Source organism: Leptonychotes weddellii, chromosome 6 (genome assembly GCF_054177405.1).
Source record: "Leptonychotes weddellii isolate Sample4059 chromosome 6, ASM5417740v2, whole genome shotgun sequence".
Classification (NCBI taxonomy): Eukaryota; Metazoa; Chordata; class Mammalia; order Carnivora; family Phocidae; genus Leptonychotes; species Leptonychotes weddellii.
Window position 1 is genome coordinate 36,001,754 of NC_138374.1, and position 20,696 is coordinate 36,022,449.

At 47.7% G+C, this 20,696-nt stretch overlaps 1 protein-coding gene across 1 annotated transcript in view; it reads right to left on the reverse strand.

Moving 5' to 3' along the window:
• The window catches only part of CHAT (choline O-acetyltransferase), a 46,809-nt gene that overhangs the window by 13,059 nt on the left and 13,054 nt on the right, over positions 1–20,696 (reverse strand). The window contains exons 7-9 of the mRNA XM_006728179.3: positions 4,962–5,131; positions 2,454–2,554; positions 1,437–1,565 (exon numbers count right to left, since the gene is read on the reverse strand). Coding sequence (XP_006728242.3) covers positions 1,437–1,565; positions 2,454–2,554; positions 4,962–5,131 — 400 coding nt within the window. The remainder of the gene's footprint in view (positions 1–1,436; positions 1,566–2,453; positions 2,555–4,961; positions 5,132–20,696) is intronic.

The window sequence follows — 20,696 nt, forward strand, 5'->3', positions numbered from 1 at the left end:
ACCCTCAGGCCTCTCCTGGCTCCCCACCTCTGGGAAGAGAACCTCGGGGACCCCACTCCGATCTCTGAAAATAAGTGGGTACCTTTCTCCACCCAAGGATGCCAGCCCACCAACTCACTCTCCTAGAGGCCTGCTCATCCCAAGAACAGCCCCGTACGGTTGAGATATCAGCACCATTTGTAGATGAATACTCGAGGCCTCTCCTACTCTCCCACATCAGCCAGTCAGCCCCCACAGCAGCTTGCCGCGGACTGGTCCTCCCTACCCTCTAAGCCTGGCCATGATCTGTCCTGCTCACCACGCTCTTCCCACAGTCTCCTCACTGGCTCCTTGAAAACCCCTGCACCCCTGCACCAAACCCTCCAGGGGCTTCTCCCCACTGCAAGACAGCATCCAGGCCCCCATAACACAAGAACAGCAAAGCTCTTCACAATGTGGCCTCAATTTCCCTTTAGTGCCTCAGTTCTGGCCATTCTCTCACTTGCTGGTTTCCAAACCACCCTGCATCTTGTATGAACCTTCTATGTACAAGCTTGAACAAGCTGCCTTTCTGCATCTTCTCTAGCTGCCTGCACCACAAACTCCTATCCATCCTTCAAGGCCCGTTTTGCAAAGCCCTCCCACAATGTCCTGGTAGAATTCCGCTGCTGTGTCCTCTGTGGGTTCAGGCCTGTATGCCTTTCTCTAGTTTGGGCACCTGTGTCACACGTGTTTTGGTCTGGGGGTCTACCTCCTCCACTGAAGTGCGGACAGCAGGCTCCGTGGCATATTCATTTCTGTGTCCCTAGCCTTTCCACAGTCCTAGCACATTCACATGTTTGATGAATGAATGAATGACTGAATGATGCTCGCTTCCCGAATGAGGGAATGAACAACCAAGGGCCAGATCTAGTTGCCAGCCTGCAGCTCCCTCCATAACTTGGCACTGTGCCAGTGTGCCCCCCCCACCCCCAGAGAGGCCCACGCCCATCCCGGCCCTTCTGCATGGGTCCCATTAGGGACTGAACTGCCTCTCTCCCCTTGGGGAGAAAGGCCCCCTTGTCACAAATTCAAGCAAATTGAAATAGCTTGGATTCAAATGACCTATTCAAACCAGTTGTTTATTACTCCCCCCCCCCCAAACCAGGGGGATGATTTCCCCTCCTTGATTCGGCTCAGTCAGGTGAAACCCTTGAAAAAATAGCCCCATGTTTACATTTTATGGAAATGATGGAGACTTCAGCAAGGTTATTTCCCCGAGAGTTATAACTCTCCTTTAGTTTGACTACATTTCCATGAGGAGGTGGGCGGGGGGCAGAGGTGGGTGAATGGAGGCAGAGAGCTGGGGTCTTTGGAAACTTCCAGGGGGCCTCATCGTCCCCGGTGGAGGGGGTTGGGGTAAGGTGGGCACGGGGTGACCCCAGAGCATTGCCCTTAAAGAGGCTTGGACTTTCTACCGTTGAAGTTTTTCCGCCGAGGAGGCTAAGAGGCCTTGAATTTCCGGAGAGCATTTCCAACGCAGCCTCCTGGGGGCCGGGAGCTCGCTGACTGAGTCGGCCCGGACCAGCTTCTTGCTGCTCTTCACCCTGCAGGCACAAAGAGGTGACAGCCTGTGGCCCTGGGAGCTGAAGGCTGCGGACATCGGTCCCTGTCCTGTGCGGTCATCCTAGCTGTTGGAGCCTCAGGGGGTGTGAGCTGCCTGCCCCTGAATCCACTGCACAGATAAATAGACTGACGCTCAATCAGAGAGGCCACCCAAATAAGCATGTAGCAGAGCCGGGATTCCAACCAGTTCCGCCTGACTCCAGAGCCTGCTATTTCTTTTCACGTTTTCCTGCTCCAATACACTTGGAGAGAAACTGAAGAAACAAACTGTGTTGTTTGTCTATGAGGGTTGGCATGGGCTTTTAGGGATTCTAAAGAGCTCCTAAATCATAGAAGAGATTTAGAACTTAGATTTAGGGAGAAGATTCTGGAAAGAGAGAATGAGCAAGCCATGAACGGAGGAAGGAACTCAGTGTGTTTAAGGGATAGCAAAGCCCTCAGTCCAGCCAACTTGGAAGCTAGGGACAGAGATCCAGCCCAAGGGGATGGAAGGAGGTGCAGCTCAGAGACCTCCCCTCCTCTCTGCTGGGTCAACAGTTGGCCCAGCCCTGACTCGGAACAAGCACTAGGTATGGGTCTGGACTTCCCTGGGCCAAAGCAGATGTTCCTTTTTGGCTAGGAATTCTTGGCCAAGCTTCTCCCTAACCGCCCTAAACCTGATGTCCTGTCTGCCCCCTCTGTCCGTGGCAGATAAAGTGTCTGATGATGTCAAGCTGATTTTCGAATCCATCTTTTGCTAAGATACTTTCCGGACTAATGCAGCCCCCCCGGTGGCCACCCAAATTTTTCTTGGCCTAGCTTGGCAGCCCCTTGGCAGTCTGGCTTTGGCTCCCATGGCTGCTGCAGAGGGGCCCTGTGCCCAGACTCACATGTGCTTGAGCAGATGCTCCGTGCACTGCACCAGGACGATGCCGTCAAACGGGGAGTGTTCGCACACCACACCACAAGTACCATCTCGGCCCACCACAAACTGTAATAAGGAGAGAGGTGAGTGGACGTCAGATAAGGTCTGTATTTCAAACTGGCCCCTTGGCTCCAGGCCAGGTCTCCCTGGCCTCTCGGGGGGACCTCTCCTCCAAGGACACCAAAGCACATTATGTCCCCAAAAGAATGCTATATGAAATTGCCACGGCCTGAGAACATGAGGGCCTCAGGACAGCTCTATAATGTGACCTCCTTCCCAGAAATGTTCCCGGCAGTGAGAGCGGAGCCCAAGGTTTCCTGGCTAAAGTAGCTCGGTGATTCCTAAGAGTTCACACTGAAGCTGTGCACAGTTTCCTTAGGTCATGGGCAAGTTCCGTTGGCTTCTGTTAAGCCTGTGTCCCCCCCCTTCAGTGTGCCACAGGGCCACAACCCTGTACAACTTTATGTGAGTATGTGTCTAAATGGACCCTGTGCGTTTGGCCCCCAGTGATTTTATTCCCAGGATCTAGACCTGTGTCTACCGCATAGTAGGTGCTCAATACTTTTGTTAAATGAGTGAATGAAAGATAACGATCCGATTTGGATGGTGTACAGATTCCTAGGGAGAAAGAGGTTGTCTCTTGATGGGAGTGAAGGAAAGGTGTCTCTGAGGATGCTCCACGAACTTCTGCCTGGCCTTCGAGTCAGGGACCCGGATTCCAGGTCTGCCATGGCCACATGCCCTCCGCGAAACCGTCGACAGGACATTTCAGCTCTCTGGCTTCAGTCTGCTCCCATTTAAAATGGATCCAGTAAAGCCCAGTTCACAAGATTGCTATGAGGATTAGAGAGAAGGTATAGGAAAGGTCCACAGGGACTGTAAGGAGTTTGTAAAGGGTGTACTTAGCTGACTTGGAAAAGGGACATACTCAGCATGTACAGAAGTCTTGGGAGAAAAGAATGAGCAGAAGGAGATTTGATTGTTAAAGTGTAACCCAGATAAAGTGGGGCTGCCCATAGCCCGGCTTGGCACCGCATCACACTCAAGAGAGTCTAGTCCACCATCCATAAACAAGCCAGCAAACAAACAAGCTATTGACAGTTTTCTGATGCTCTTCCGGGGCACTGTAACACTCGATACACACGTGAGCTGACTCTCCTCCTGTCCTCCCCCCCAGTCCCTCACATAGTGTCAGTGGCCCGAATCTTTACTCCCATTCTCCAAACAACCTTCCCACATAGTCTTTCTCAAAACTCATCCCTTGCAGTCTTTTCTCTTTTCCCCAGTATCCCCTGCTTCTCTGTCCTGAGACTAGCTCTTGATCGTTCAGCTCAGGTCCCTGGAGCTTGTTTGGCTTCTCCAGCTCATCTGATCGTCTGTCCTGCCTGTGAAAAGAGCCTGGGGGTGGGCACAATCACCCCCGTGGGGCAGGAAGGGAAGACTGTGCCCTGTGCTTTTCTGTCCTTGCCACTAAAACAAAAGGGAGGAAAACAGTGCCTTTTTAAAACCACTACCGAGGCTTCCTATGTTTCTGGTCCTCTACATCCATTATATCATTTTATTCCCACAGCTGCTCCATGAAAGATTACAAGCCATTAGCACCACTGGTGGGGGCTAAAACAGCCAGCACAGCAGCAAGTGAACCCATCAGAAATAGCAGAATCAATATGCAAACCAATAAAAAGGATAACCTGCAGAATATAGGGGCCAGAGAAAGAGAAAAATGAAATGCTTATCAGTGGGAGCGATGCTAGCCCAAAGCATAGCGATCGTTGGCTATTTAATATGGTCATTGTGAAAGGGGGGGAAAGCTTTAAAAATAAACAAGGCTCGATTCAGGATTGACACACTAGAGAAAAAAGGCTGGAGGAACAGGAATGAATGGGCCCAACCTCTAACTTCATCCGCACCTGCATGAGTATTTCTCTCCAGGCCAAAGTGAGTGTCTTGTTACTGAGTTGATGTCATTTGCATGAAAAATATAGGAATTGCTTTATTTCATTGTATGACTTTCCTTCTGTGGAGATGCTGGGCTGTCCTACTTCTCAGGGATGGAAGGAGGTGTGTTAAAACGGCCAGGCGAGAGTGATGGAGATTCAGAAAAGCTGGCATCCCTGGACATCGGACACGACTCTTGCTGAGTGCATTGGCGATGGGTTCAGTGGGGCCCCGGGGATGCCCCCACCTTACAGTGTGTGCTAGGAGAGGGGGAGTGAGATCCAGGTCTGACCCGGAGATCCCACACGCCTGGCACAGGCTGAGGGAAGGTTGGGAGTTTGGGCTGGGTTTGGTCACTTGCTCCCAAGAAGAGCTCTGGCCAGCCCAAGGGCTGTCACCAGTCGCACATTTCCAGTGCCTTCGGCTCCCTTTGTCCCGGATGCAGCATCCTGGGCAGCACAGGCCAGCAAGTGAGCCTGCCAGGCGTGAGCACCTGCTGGCTCGGGCTGCTGGCCATGCCACTGGGGAGGCTTACCTGCAGGGATTTGTCATACCAGCGGTTCGCCCCATTCTTGCTGCAGCCTCCACCGTGAAGGAGCTGAAGCGCCCTGCTGGTGTCGCTGAGCTCGCCGCCTCCCGGGGCGTCCAGGCACACGAGGCAGATGCAGCGTTCAATCATATCCAGCGCGTCCCGGTTGGTGGAGTCTGCAGGCCAGGCAAACAAGGCCTTAACCCCTACCCTCCAAACCCCAGGCCTGAGGTCCTCTCCACAGAGCCCCACACGCCGCAGGCAGACACACACATGGACACCCAGCCCTTGAGCTGGTCTTGACTCCTCTCCCAACTCCGGTGGGTGGGCCGAGGAGTCAGCTAGACTCTCCTGAGCTTCCGTGCTAATCCCAGCAGCCAGTTCACTCTCAGGGTCTCTGCAAGAGTCCCACTCCCTCTTTAGCTGTGGCCAGATCTGCCCCCAGATGGGCGGTCACTGGGCCTGCCTGTCAGGATGAAGGGGGCTCACGCGGGGCCTTCTCCATGGACATCAGACCCTCAGGCCGGCCTTTGCCAGGGGAGGAGCTCCAACTCCTCCATCCAGCGGTGTATACCGCCCCCACGGTGGCCCTTGAGAGCCACATCTGGCACATAGGCATGTTTGTTTGTCCCGAACTAAAATTCTTTTTTTTTTTTTTTTTAAGATTGTATTTATTTATTTGACAGAGAGACACAGCGAGAGAGGGAACACAAGCAGGGGGAGTGGGAGAGGGAGAAGCGGGCTTCCCCTTGGAGCAGGGAGCCCGATGCGGGGCTCGATCCCAGGACCCTGGGATCATGACCTGAGCCGAAGGCACATGCTTAACGACTGAGCCACCCAGGTGCCCCAACAATCAATAAACTGTTAATGTTGCTTTAGAGGAGTGTGCTTGCTGGGCCCATAACTCGGTGGATGAGTTAGAATGGTCCCTGCCAGGCCTCCCTTAGCCCTTAGCCCTTCTCACTCCATGCTTGTGTTTGGCCTCTCCCAAACTAAAATTCTTAAACATTAGAGGCTGAAATCTAAAAATCAGTCAATTTCACATGAAAAGCTGAAGTAAGGGAGTCAAGGTGCTGCTCTCCCTGCCCCCTGCCACCTCAGCGGTTATTCCAATGCAGAGCACAGATGGAAGGGCCAGGCTGCCTGCCCCAAAATCATATCCAGCTGAGCCCATTGGGGCCATTTCAGGCTTGGGGAACTCATCAGGACAAAGAGGCTAAGAGCCACTGAGTTGTGCAGGAGACGTGTCACCAAGGCAGCTTGATTGCTCCATGGGGGACATTGAGCATAGGCTTCTTCCCCAAATAGAGCTGGGCCAGCCGGATGGGCTATTCCCCAGGGGGCCTTCTCCACCTCCACCACCTCCTCTATCCAGACTTTTGGGCTAGATGCTGTAACAGGATGAGGTGCAGGGTTACCTCTCCCCCACCAAGCCCCAGAGTATTCTGTGCATAGAGGATGGGGTGCAAAGTATTTGGAGGCAAGGGGGGCACTATGGGGCAGAGACTGCTAGCTGCATATGGCAATATCCATTCTCCCTTTAGTCACAGAGTTTCTGGTTTTAGCTTGGCACGGGGAGAACCAGAACTAAAGCTGCATTGCCCAGCCTCCATTACAATTAGGAAATTAGGAATCAAAATTCTGCCAACAAAATTTAGAAACACTATATGACAGCTTCCAAGAGACTCCTTTAAAGATAACTAGCATGTGCTCTTTGCCCCTCTTCCCACCTTCCTCTAGCTACTGCTTGGAACACTGGTGTGATGGTTGGACCTCTAGCCTCCATTTTGGATGATATGGATGTGGGCCACAGCCTTGCAGTGATGGAAGAATCCTAGCCACCATGTATCAGCTCTGATGGCTTACTTCTGGTATACGGCAGAGAGAGAAACCTCTGTTTTCTTTAAACCACTATTATTTTGGGTTTTCTGTCATATGTGGCCAAATCTAATCCTAACTTATACCATCTGGTGATGTTGGGTTCACATTCTCACACTGCAAGAATTACCTGGAGCTGAGAAGCTGCACCCTTGGTTTACCATAGTCCTCTCTCATTCATTCAACCCCCTTGTTAGCTGTAGGTATTGAAATCCAAGGTTCCTGTCCAGGAGGCTGTCAGAGAGAAACCTTCTGCAGGCTGAGAAGCCCTCCAGGATGACAGTCAGGACCCTCCCTGCTCTCTCTTGTCCCATCAAGGCAGGCACTTGGGCAGGTCCTGGTCCTGAGTGCTGGCCCTCCTATTTCCTGTAGTCAGCCCAAGCCCAGGCACACATACCTCTCTGTTCCTGCCCTTCCCATCCCTACTGGGATCCCACTTACTGCTGAGTCAGAATTCCCTCTTTCGAAGTCTCTGGTTCTGAAGGCTTCTCTTCTTCCGGAGCCTCAGGTCAAAAATTATGCCTATCATCTCTCACAGCCATCTGAAATCTGCTTTCCTGAAGTCCGGGGAATGTGTGGGAGCAGGTGTGACTTCCACACCCTCAGGCTCAGGGCCTCTGTTCACCAGCCAGGTCCTGCCTATGGGCTGGAGCCAGGTACAACAGTATCTTCCCTAGTCAGTGGGAAGCTGAGTCCATACACAGTCCGACGTTGCCAGTGGGGGCCTGTCCTTCCTTTTGTCCAGCTAGGGACCCAGGGGGGCCTCAATGAAGTCCTGTCTGTTCCTCCCTGCTCTTGGCCTCACCCGGACCCTCACTGGGGCATGTGGCGACTTCCCCCTCCCAGTGCAGTCAGCCTTGAGTAGGGCAGTCCCTAAGACTCTCCCCTGGGCCTCTTCAACATGTGCTAGGCACACAGATGCTAAGGCCACCTGTGCTGTTCCTTGCTCTGCGCACGTGATTTCTCCAGTTCATGAGAGGTGTCCATATATAATCTCATGGAAGAGAGTCTCCAGTCTCCACCCATCCCCTTCCTCCCTACTCTTGCAAATCCCTCTCACAGCAAGCCTTCCCCTCTGGGAAAGAGAATGACAAGCAAGCCAGCCCATCCTTGGGTCATCTTTTCCCCACTTCCTATATAGAATGAGGGTTTGGAGAACACCATACTTTCAGGACCCCTCTTGATCCCGATGGAGCCAGGATGACTCCTCATCTTCTACATGGTCTCTTGGGCTTTCCTGGAGTCTGATCAACTCCAAGGCTTTACGCCATGCCCTGAGAATCTAAAGGTAAAGGCAACCCAGTTGAAGATCTGCGGAAATTCCCCTTCCCTCTGCTCTTCAAGGATGGTGCATTCACTGTGTTGCCATCTTCAACCTGAAATGACTTCTGTTGCCCATGAGGTTGAGTCTAAACATGGCCCTTTGGGTTCCATGGCTCACCATGCTGCCCCTCTGGGTCACCTCCCCTGAATCCTGGCATGGACCTCTTGCCTCCTGCCTCTCTCTGGACACTCGGGCTCATTCATCTCTTCACCATAGCATAGGATGTCTCCTGGATAGGGGTCCTTCTCCTACTCTGCCTATCACAGTTTCACTCATAAATTCCTCCTAAGCTCCCTGAGCCTTTAACAGGGCTGGCCCTATGCCTGGCGTGGGTAGGAGCAGCCCAGACAGAGCTTCTGCCCTCTAGAACTCTTCACACCCAGAACACACTGGCTGCTTGCTCAGTACAGACAAAGAACCTCTGCTCTGTCCACCAGGCTGGCCTCGTACAGCACCTGGGTCCAGGGCTGGACCAGTCCCCTCTATACCCCTTGTCTCTTACCACACTGTGCATGCCCCTACAGCACGTGACCCTGCTGCTGACCTCAGACCTCCCCATGCTTCAAGAAGTCACTGCCAGTCCAGCCCCAGAAGCCCTGACATCCTCCCCCATGTCTGTGAGCTTGCAGAGGGTGGGGGTGGGTCCCCAGCCCAGATGGGTACAGGAAAGTGTCCATGGCTGGCAGTGGACTCAAGCATAGGGTACATGGACAGGTGAGGCTGAGATCTATGTATGCAGGTCAGAGAGGGAACCTGGAGAAGCCCAGCTGGTTTGAGGGTCAGAAAACCACTACCTTTGGGGCATGGAGCCTTGTGGGATGGGGGGGATGGTGAGAGGTTGGGAAGGGATCGAGATATGGAAGGGATTTCTTACCCTTTGCAAGGCTCCTAGCCCTGCCCTTCTCTGCTCTAATAGGAGTCCCTGCCAATGGCCCTGGTGCCTGGCCCTGCCCTGTGTGCTCTTCTGGTGTTTCTTCTGGGATTCCAGGGTGGCTGGAGACTTCAGAGCATGGGAAGGTCTTGGCCAGGCTGGGGTCAGATTCAAATAGGCAGAGAGGAAGGGAAAAGCATGTCAGGAGGGAGATAACAGTGCTAGAAAAGGTTCTGAGCGCTGGGCTGTAGACAACCAAGCTTGTGGGTGGAACGTGTGGGTGAGCAGACCACTCCAGGCTGCAGTTCACCCCCAGATTGTAGGTGAAGGCATGCCGGATTTAGGTGAGGTTGAAGAACGCAGTGAAGTGATGCTATTAGCTAGTCTTTGTTGAGCACCTAATATGTGCCAGGCATAAATCTAAGTCTTCATATTGATGAACATGAGATAGGCAGTTTCATCATCCCCATTCACAGAGAAGCTAAATGTCTTGCCTAAAGTCACCCAGTAAATTGAGGGAGCTAGACTTGATCCCAGGCAAGCAACCCCAATGCCCAGGCTGCAAACAGATCATCAAGGGCTGTGAATGGCAGAATCGGGAATATGGGCTCCATCTAGTAACAATGAGGAGCCACCAAAGGATCTTGGGCAGGGGTTGATGTGGTCAAAGCAGAGTCTAGGAGGCCTAGCAGCCTGGGGAGGGTGTGGGCCTGGAGGCCAGTTAAGGGACTGTGGGCAGCTCCAATGCTGCTCATCTAGGCCCTGTTGGCCATGTCTCAGTGAGCTCTGAGAGCCCAGGCTGGGTAGCTACCTACACCAAAATTTCCTTAGAAATAGCCCCAAGGCCAATGTGGAGTGGGCAGGCCTGTCTAGCCAGGATGCTGGGGAGCTAACACATAATCTGGGCAGGAGAGTGGAGGCTTGGCACACTCCTTCCCAGCTGGACAACTCAAAGCTGACAGCAAACAAGGACAGCTCCCCAGGCATCAGTGCCCCAGCCACCTCCAGGCAGGAGCAAGGGACCCCTGAGGAGGGACTGAGCCATCACCATCACGGGCAGGTTGTGCAGGGCCCCAGAGCTCAGCGCCAACCAACAGCAACCAGGTCCTGGCTCATTAGACAGGGTGAAATGGGAGCAGGACAGCAGAGCTGGGATGCCAGGTGGCCTTGCAAATGAACTCCCTGCATACGGGTAGCTGATTGGTCAAAGGCTGACAAGTTTATCATGTAAGGCAGAAAATGAACTACACCCAAACTCATCCACCATGACTCTGGCCCAAATGTAACAGAAACAGGGGGTGGTGGGCTGGAGGCATGCAGCAGGAGCCGTTTGTCTTGTGACTTTCTCATCGAGCACATGGAGGCTCGTTTAATGTGGTCAATCAATCTTCCTCAAGGAGCCCCTGCTTAATAGTGAGAAGTCGGAGCTGAGTAATAGGAGGAGCTTGCTCTGCTGACCACGCATGGGGAGTCGACAGCTTCGGTGATGTGGAAATTCCAGAGACCACAAAGCCTTGGAGGACCCTGGAGCTTCTGTTAGAGACTGAAAGCTTACAGACTGTGACTAAGGTGAGCAAAGATGAAGGGAACACAGCACCTCTGTCTTCGGAAGGTTGCAGAAATCAGGTGCTGCTCCCCAACACCTCTACCTGTGTGTGTGTGTGCGCACATGCGTGCCGCACGCGTGCGTGAGCGCGCACACATGCACACGCTCAGAGCTCTATCTTGGACACTTGCCTTCTCTGGTCTAGCTGGGAAGTTGGCTCACTCAGATTCCTACTGTCCTGCCTCACATGGTCTAGGGAAGTGGAAGCACTAGGCTCCTTTTCCGAGGCTAAGAGCTTTTTTTTTTTTTTAAAGATTTTATTTATTTATTCATAAGAGACAGAGAGAGAGAGAGAGAGAGAGGGAGAAGCAGGCTCCCAAGGAGCAGGGAGCCCGATGTGGGACTCGATCCCAGGACCCTGGGATCATGACCTGAGCCGAAGGCAGACGCTTAACCATCCGAGCCACCCAGGCACCCGAGGCTAAGAGCTTTGAAACCTTTGTCAATTCCATCTGAGGATTTTTCTTCCCCAGATGAAGGGATTGTATCTCCTTTGGGGATGGAAATCTGCCATCACACATCCCATGTTCTTCTCTACTCTATGGCTTATGGAATAATCTTTATGCTCCCAGTCCCCAGAGGCTATGGAAATTTCAACAGAAGTATTTCTTGCCCAGTGAAACCTGCCTCTTGCAAATCAGAACTGTGTTTACTTGAGTTACAAAATCCTCTTGAAAGAGCTCAAGAGGGAGGGACTTCTGCTTCCAGGAACATCAAGTGGACTTTTCCCTGTTCCTTCCACTAAAAATCCTGGACAAATATTTAAAGCAAACATCAAGAGACTCTGAAAGATGGAAAGAGACCTCAGGAATTCCGTGGTGTTCTGGACTGAATTGTATCCCCTCCACTCTGAAATTCATATGTTAAAGCTTTAACCCTCAATATGACTGTATTTAAAAATGAGGCATTTAAAGAGGTAATTAAGGTTGAATGAGGTGATAAGGGTGGGGCTCTAAACCAATATGACCATTATCCTTATAAGAAGAGGAAGAGACACCAGGGATGTGTGTGCCCAGAGAAAAGACCATTGGAGGATGCAGTAAGATGGTGGTCATCTGCAAGCCACAGAGAAAGGCCTCAGGAGAAACTAACCCTGCCAACACCTTGACCTTGGACTTCTAGCTGCCAGAATGGTGAGAAATAAATTTCTGTTGTTTAAGCCACTCAGTCTGTGGTATTTTGTTATGGTAGCCCTAAGAAATGAATACACTGGGTTTTCTGTTTTCTGTAAAATTTCCCAGACATGGAGTTCAAACAACCAGTAACATAAAACACAAGTAAATGTAAATGAACAAACAAAAAAATCCAGCAAAAGCCTGCTCTCTTTAGCCAAAGGATCAGGGAAGAGAAAGACTAGCAAGGCAGGAAACTTTTAGATAATAACCTTCCTCCATGCCAGCAAAGGCAGAGTGGGGAGCCTAGACTTCTACCGTAACCAGTCTGTAATGAAGCATTTCAGCCTCTGATGGTATCAGAGAAGGCACAGTCTCAGATAGAAACTGGGACATCCATCTCCACTGGGTAGTAACCACCACCTCAATTGCTCCGTAGACAGCATCAGTAGAGAACATGTGGGGACCTTGAATTCCCACTCCCATTAGCAGTAATAAGGATCGTCCTCCTCCGGGGTGTCAATATAGGCCTCACGAGAAACCTGGACTTCTACTCCATCTGGCTATGGCAAGGTAACACCCATCCCCTGCTCCTGCTAGAGTGGTGTCAGAGAGCCAGCTAAAACAGAAAGTTTAAATAACATCCAGGGGCGCCTGGGTGGCTCAGTCGTTAAGCGTCTGCCTTCGGCTCAGGTCATGATCCCAGGGTCCTGGGATCGAGCCCCACATCGGGCTCCCTGCTCCGCAGGAAGCCTGCTTCTCCCTCTCCCATTCCCCCTGCATGTGTTCCCTCTCTCGCTGTCTGTCTCTCTGTCAAATAAATAAATAAAATCTTTAAAATAAATAAATAAATAAATAAATAAATAAATAAATAAATAACATCCAGAGTCTCATAATATAACACATCCAGGTTTCAATAGAAAATCACTTATCACATCAAGAACCAGAGAAATCTCAACTTGAATGAAAAAAAGACAATCAGTAGATGCCCAACACTGATATGACAGGAATGTTAGAATTATGTGACAAATATTTTGAAATTAATCATCATAAAACTGAAAAATCTGTGGGACAAAAGATCTAACAAGCGTGCCATTGAAGTCCCAGAAGGAGAGGAAAAAGAGCAGAGCAGGAAAGTACTCAGAGAAATAATGGCCAAAAACTTCCTAAATTTGGCAAAAAGCATAAACCTAAAGATTCAAGATCCAGTTAATTCCACATAGGATAAATTCAAAGAAATCCACATCAAGACATTTTCATAGTCAAACTTCTGACAACTAAAGACAAAGAAGAAAATCTTGAAAGCAGAGAGAGAGAAATGATATTTTATCTATAGAGAAAAAAACAATTCAAATTATGGTGTATACATCCATGATTGATGTATATATAGAGTAATACCTATAGAAACCACTAGAGAAGCTGTACAAGCAGATACACTAAAAACATTACGATAAATCAAAATGGAATTCTAAAAAATGTTCAAGTAACCCATAGGAAGGCAAGAAAAAGAAAGCAAGAATTGAAAAACAGAGGTGACAAAAAACAAAATGGCAGCATTAAATCCCAGCATATCAATAATTTCAGCGATAGAAATTGACAAAGTAGATTAAAAAAACACATCCTAGTTATATTCTATCTATAAGAAACTCACATCAAATATAATGATATAGATTGGTTGAAAGTAAAAAAAAGAAAAAATATATAAAGCAAACATTAATCAAAAGAAAGCAGGGGTTGCCTTGTTAATATCAGATTAAGTAAGCTTCAGAGCAAAGAAAATTACCAGAGACATTGAAGGCATTACATAAAATAAAATGGTCAGTCTACCAGGAAGACATAGCAATCCTATATATGTAGGTAACAAACATACCACAAAATTTGTGAAGGAAAAACTGACAGAACTGAAGGGAGAATAGACAAATCCACAATTATACTTGGGAACTTAAACACCCCTTTCTTGATAATTGGTAGAACAACTAGAAAGTCAGCAAGCATATAGAAAAACTCAACAACACCATCAATCAATCTAATTGACATTTATAGAACACTCCACCCAACAACAGCAGAATGCACATTCTTTTCAAGTGCCCATGGAATATATATGCCAAAGTAGACCATATTCTAGGCTATAAAACACCCTCAAATGAATTGAAAATAACTGAAATCATACAAAATGTATTTTCTGATGTATGAAATCAAAGAAAAATAAAAAACAAGAAAAGTTCCAAACATTTGGAAACCAAATAATACTCTTCCAAGTAAGTCATGAGTGAAAGAGAAAGTCTTAAGGGAAATTAAGAAAAAAACACTGCAATGAGTGAAAATAAAAATATACCTTATCCAGATTTGTGAGTCACAGCTAAAGCACTGTTGAGAAGGAAATGTATAGCACAAATGCTGACAGAGATAAGAAGAAAAGTCTTAAAAGAATTCTATAAGTTCTTACCTGAAGAACCTAGAAAAAGAAGAGTAAAATAAACCAAAAGCAATCAGGAGGTAGGAAATAACAGGAATCAGAAACCAACAGAATTGAAAACAAAACAACAAAAACAATGAAAAGAAATCTAGTTCCTTTAGAAGATCAATCAAATCTCTAGCAAGGCTTGCGAGAGAGAGAGAGAGAGAGAACACTATCAGGGATGAAATAGGGATAGCACTACAGACCCTGCAGACATCAAAAAGATTATAAAGAAATACTATGAACAACTCTACCGACATAAATTTGACAACTTAGACGAAATGGAGCGATCTCTTGAGGAGTATAAACTACCCACAATGCACCATATATAAAAGAAATAATTTGGATAGCCCTATAACTATTAAGAAAATTGAATTTATAAGTTTTAAACTCCAGAAAAAGAAATCTCTAGACCCAGAAGGTTTCACTGGAGAATTGTACCAAATATTTAAGGAAGAATTAAAAACCATCTATACAATTTCTTCCAGATAATGTAAGAGGAAAGAACACTTCCCAATTCATTTTATGAATCCAGTGTTATCCTTATACCAAAACAAGATGAAAATAGTACACAAAGAAGAAAAAAAGCCACAACACCCAACCAACTACAGACCAATAATCCTCTTGAATATGGATACAAAAATATTGAACAATATGGGCGCCTGGGTGGCTCAGTTGGTTAAGCGACTGCCTTCGGCTCAGGTCATGATCCTGGAGTCCCGGGATCGAGTCCCGCATCGGGCTCCCTGCTCAGCAGGGAGTCTGCTTCTCCCTCTGACCCTCCTCCCTCTCATGCTCTCTGTCTCTCATTCTCTCTCTCGCAAATAAATAAAAAATTAAAAAAAAAAAAAAATATTGAACAATATATAATCAAATAGAATTAAGCAACATATAAAAAGAATTATATACAAAGTAGGGCTTATTACAGGAATGCAAGGCTGGTTAAATATCTGAAAATCAATCTATGTAATCCACCATATTAACAGGTTATAGAAAAATCACGATTATATCAATTGATGCAGTAAAAATATTTGACAATACTTTTAAAATTCAATATCTATTCACAATAAAATCTTAGAAAAATAAAAACAGAGGGGAACGTCCTCAACTTCATAAAGAATATCTACAAAAAAGTTTATAGTTAACATCATTTTAAAGGTGAAAGATTGCATACCTTTCCCCTACGATCAGGAAAAAGAAAGGATACCCACTCTTACCACTGTTATTCAGTACCAGAAGTTCTGCCCAGTGCAATAAGGCAATAAAAGGGAGTAAAAAGGATACAGTTCAGAAGGAAAAAAAATCCATATTTTCACATGACATGATTGTTTGTGTAGAAATTCTGAGGAATATACCAAAAAAACCACCAAACAAACAAAAACAAAAAACAACCCCACCCCAAACATCCTAGAACTAATAAATGAGTTCATCAAGTTTGCAAGATACAAGATAAACATACAAAAATCAATTGTATTTCTGTACACCAGTGACAAGCACATGAACACTAAAATTAAAAATATAATGCCACTTACAATGATGCAAAACACTGAAACACTTCAGTGTATCTAACAAAAATGTACAGGACTTGTATGCTGAAACTACAGAACACTAATAAAAGACATCAAAGAAGATCTAAGTAAATGGAGAGACGTGCTGTGTTCATGCATAGGAAGACACAACATGGTGCAGATGTCAGTTCTCCCCAAACTGATATACAGGTTTACCATCAAAATCCCAGAAAGACTGTAGATATAGACAAGATTATTCTAAAATTTATATGAAAGGCAAAGGACCTAGGATAGCTAAAATAATTTTGAAAAGGAATAAAATTGAAGGAACCAGTATATCCAATTCCAAGACTTATAATATAGCTACATAACCAAGAATATGTGGTATTGGCAGAGAGATGAGCACAGAGATCAGTGGAAGAGAATAGAAAACCCCAAAATGGACTCACATAAAAATGCCTGATTTTGACAAAGGCATGAAAGTAATTCAGTGGAGAAAGGATGGCCTTTTCAACAAATGTTGCTGGAGCAATTGGACACCTATAGGCAAAATAAATAAATAAATAAATAAATAAATAAATATAAAAAATAAAAAAGAAAACCTCACTACAAATCCTCACACCTTACAAAAATTTTAATTCAAAATGGATCATAAACTTAAATGTACCAATGTAATAATCAACTTCTAGAAAAAATATAGGAGAAAATCTTTGGGATCTAGGGCTAGGCAAAGAATTCTTAGACTTGACATCAAATGCATGGTCCATTAATGGAAAAATTGACAAATTGGACTTCACCAAAACTGAAAACATTTACTCAGTGAAACACCATGTTAAGAAGATGAAACCATAAGTTACAGATAGGGAGAAAATATAGAACCACACAGCCAAGAAAGGGCTAGGAAAGAATATATAAACAACTCTCAGAATTCACAGTAAAAAACACACACACACACAAACAAAAAAACCCAAACCCAAACAATCTAATTAGAAAATGAGCAAAAGATAGGAAATGACATTTCATCAAAGAGGATATAAAGATGGAAATTAGCATATGAAAAGATACTCAACATCATTAGTCACTAAAAAAAAAATGTAAATTAAAACTACAGTAAGATACCACTACACACTGATTAGAAAGGCTAAAATAAGAAATAGTGACAACACCAAATGCTGGCAAGGATGCAGAGAAACTGGATCACTCATACATTGCTGATGGGAATGTAAAGTTGTACAGCCAATCTGGAAAACATTTTTGCAGTTTCTTTAAAAACTAAACATGGAGATATCAATTTTATTCCTGGAATTTTTCCTAAAATGAAAACTTACGATCACACAAAAGCAAAAAATAAAGATAATGTTTATAGTAGCTTTATTTGTAATAGCCGAAAAGTAGGAACAACTCAGGTGTCCTTCAATGGATGAATGATATCACCCATTGTAATACACTCATACCAAGGAATAAATAAAAAGAAATGAACTATTGACACATGGGACAATGTGGATGAATCTCCAGAGAATTATGTCAAGTGAAAAAAAAAGAAAGCCAGTCTCAGAAGGTTACATACTGTATGATTCTATTTATACAGCATTCTTAAAGCAATAACATTATAGAAATGAAGACAGATTCTTGGTTGCCAGGGGTTAAGGGGGATGGGGTTGGAAGGAAGTGGGTGTGGCTATACAAGGCAACAGGAGGGATTCTTGGGAGGATGGGAATGTTCTGTATCTTGACTGTATCAATGTCAATATTGTTGCGATATTGTCCTAGAGTTTTTTTTTTTTAAAGATTTTATTTATTTATTTGAGACAGAGAGAATGAGAGACAGAGAGCATGAGAGGGAGGAGGGTTAGAGGGAGAAGCAGACTCCCTGCTGAGCAGGGAGCCCGATGCAGGACTCGATCCCGGGACTCCAGGATCATGACCTGAGCTGAAGGCAGTCGCTTAACCAACTGAGCCACCCAGGCGCCCCTGTCCTAGAGTTTTATAAGATGTTAGCACTCAGAGGAAAAGGGTACAGGTGAGATTACGTCTTATAAGTGCATGTGCATCTACAATTATCCCCAAATTAGTTTAATTAAAAAAAAAAAACCTTCAAGAACCAAGCATTGCTCTTTCTTCTGGGTTTGAAACACCCTGCCCACAAAGGCAAATTTAAAGAGCTCTCATACTTCCAGAATTAGGGGAGGGGTGGTAAGTGGAGAAGGGCAGGAAATTAAAAAAAAAATACACCACCTCCCACTCATTTTGCACCCCAAATATAAAATGGAAAGTGAGGGCCAGAGAGAGGGCCACTGGGGAGAAATGAAAGAAAAGAGTGTACACACTCGGAGCATGCGGTATGGAGGGAGCCCAGGGGAAGCAAAGGAGCAGCTCAGAGTTAATAAGGGTTAGGGTTCCAAGGCAAGGAGTACAGGCCATTCAGTCTGAGCCACGGATCACCATCACTGACAGAACAGACATTCAACAGGTGCCCATTTGCAGTTCACCAGATTTTTCTAGAGACGCCATGAGGCTTGGACAAACCATCCCCACAGTGTTTCCCCAAATCTAATTAAGAGTTATCATTTAGCGAACAGCCTCTGTGCCCCAGGCACCAGCCCACCTGCTTTGCAGCCCCTCCGCACCCCCTTGACCTAGCTACAAGAAAGGGCCGCCACCTCCATGTCCTAGCCTAGAAGCCAGCTCCAGGCCAGCAAGGAGGGCCAGGTCGAGCCCGGGTCTCTTGCCCAGGCCCCACGCCACTCCCTGTCTGGATGCCCTCATGTGCAGAAGCCTTCATGCTTCCACTGTGGGAGGCCCCAGCAATGCCTCCCATCCTCCCACCCCCGAGGAAAGAAAACAGCCTTCAGCCTCGGGAGCCCGGGAGGTATTTCTGGGCCAATTAAATCAGAGAGGCTGTTATTGCTAATGTGTAATTGGTTTTAAAATCAGCAGGCCTGCCTATCTCTGGATGACAGTATTTAAGTAGCAAAATGCCCATCCCGAGCGGTTCTTGTAAACCATGACCGAGGCCTCCTCCCGACGCAGCCGCCTTCTGTCAGTTCCCTCCTTGAAAGTAGTGGCTCAGCTCTAATTGGCTGCTGGGGATAAATATTTACGGTGCTGTGTAAACAGAAGCATCTGCCCCAAGTCTGCTCGCAGGATTCTCCACGCAGCACCCAGGAAAGCCAGCGGGCTCCAGGGTGGGGGTGCGGGCTCTCTGAGCTGGCTCTCCTTTTCCTACAAATTGACAAGCGCTGTAGTCTTCCAGACTCAGGGCCGAATATCTAATTAAATTTCCAGACCAGGATAACAGTGTTGGCCCTCCTGGGTTCAGGAAGGCCACAGCTTCGAGGCTCTGCAGGGAAGGAGGTCCTGCGAGGTTACACGTGCCCTTCCTGGGGCCTCAAATCCCACCCTGCCTGCCGGGCCCTGAGGATCTCAGGCTTGGGAGACAGATGCCCTGATTCCACCACTGCCCACTTCCAAGGGGGGAACACTAGCTCAACCTGTTGGAGACACAGCCTCCTCTGTTCTGTGGGGATGAAATCCCTACCTCATAGGCTCTACTGAGGACTCAAAGCAACAAGGCACAGAAAGGGCCCAGGATAAGGCCAGCATCAGGGGGCCTCCATGCACAGTAGCTGCTAATACCTACTTAAGTTGGTCCCAACCTGGGCTGCACGTGAAGGCGCTTTAAAAATACAAATTTCTTGGCCTTATTCCTGTCCCACTGGAAAATCCATGGGATCCCAGAATCTTTATTTTAAGGGGCTCTCTAGATGATCCTGATGTTGTCAGCCAGCCCCAGTCACACCCACCACCTCAACCCACCTGGGCTTAGCGTCATGTTGCACTGGGCACAGGAAGCCCTCCTAAGCTACTCAGGGGTAAGGTCCCCAAATTTCCTCAGGACACCTGTGGGAAACACTCCTTTGGTTTTATCCTGTCCACTCTTGTCCTAACAATCTTGCTTATTCCGGTCTCCCCAACAGGACCACAGGCTTCTGGGGGGCAGTGATGGTCCTGCTGGGTCTCTCAGCCCTTGGACCCCCAGGAGTCTATTCTGTGTTGGCTGTGGATGATTAGGCTGCAGATAGAGATGATGATACACTCACCTGTCCTGCACCACATTCTCAGAAAGCTCCGTGTGAGCAGTGCTGTGTGAGGGGCTCTAGGGTGTGTGGGGAACACCGGGGGCAGAGGGGGAACCTGGGCTTTATGGCAGACAGCCGGCCCACTGTCCGGTGAGCTCCACCCTCTCAATGCCACAGCAGAGGGTCAGGCTGGGGAGCCTGTGGGCCGACTGAGGGACCTGTTGGGTTGGGGAGCAGAGTGAAGGATCAGGGACGGTCTCTCTAAGCAGAGAGGGTTGATAAAATCAATTGCCCTGCTGGTTCTCAGTGGACCCTATGAGAGTTCAGATTTTGTCTGAGCTCAGGTGCCTCGGTCTAGACCTCTGCCAGGACAATAGGAGCTCGGCTTGGTCAAAGCCTCCTGCTGGACAACACCTGCTGGGGCCAGTCAGACCCCTACCCCAGCCCCCACAACCACACCTGGAACCAGGAGAGTACCTTCCCAGAGGCTGAGGATTTGGGAGCATTGTTTGCAATGATGACCACCATCCTTGGGTCTCTGGCTGGCACTCCCATGCCCTGCTGCTCTAGTGTCCCCTGCATGGACTTATCCCTCACCCCCCACCTTTCCCCTTCCGCGAACCCTTCATGACGTCTGAGTAGGGATGGCAGGTCCCCTTGCACTGTTGATCTCTTCTGAGAGTGTTCAGTACACCTTCTGCCTCAACAGGAGGGTGGCACCCCCTGAGGGACACACTTCCCTGTGCTCTCTCCAGGAGACTATTTTCCTTCACACTCATGCACCCCAGGGCCAGGAGGCGTAGGTGGTATTCTTCTCCCTGTTCCTGCACCTGTGCAGCTCCTCCCAGCTTTCCCTTTGGAGCTGCAGCTATTAGACTTCTACCTTCCCACCCCCATCGTCATTG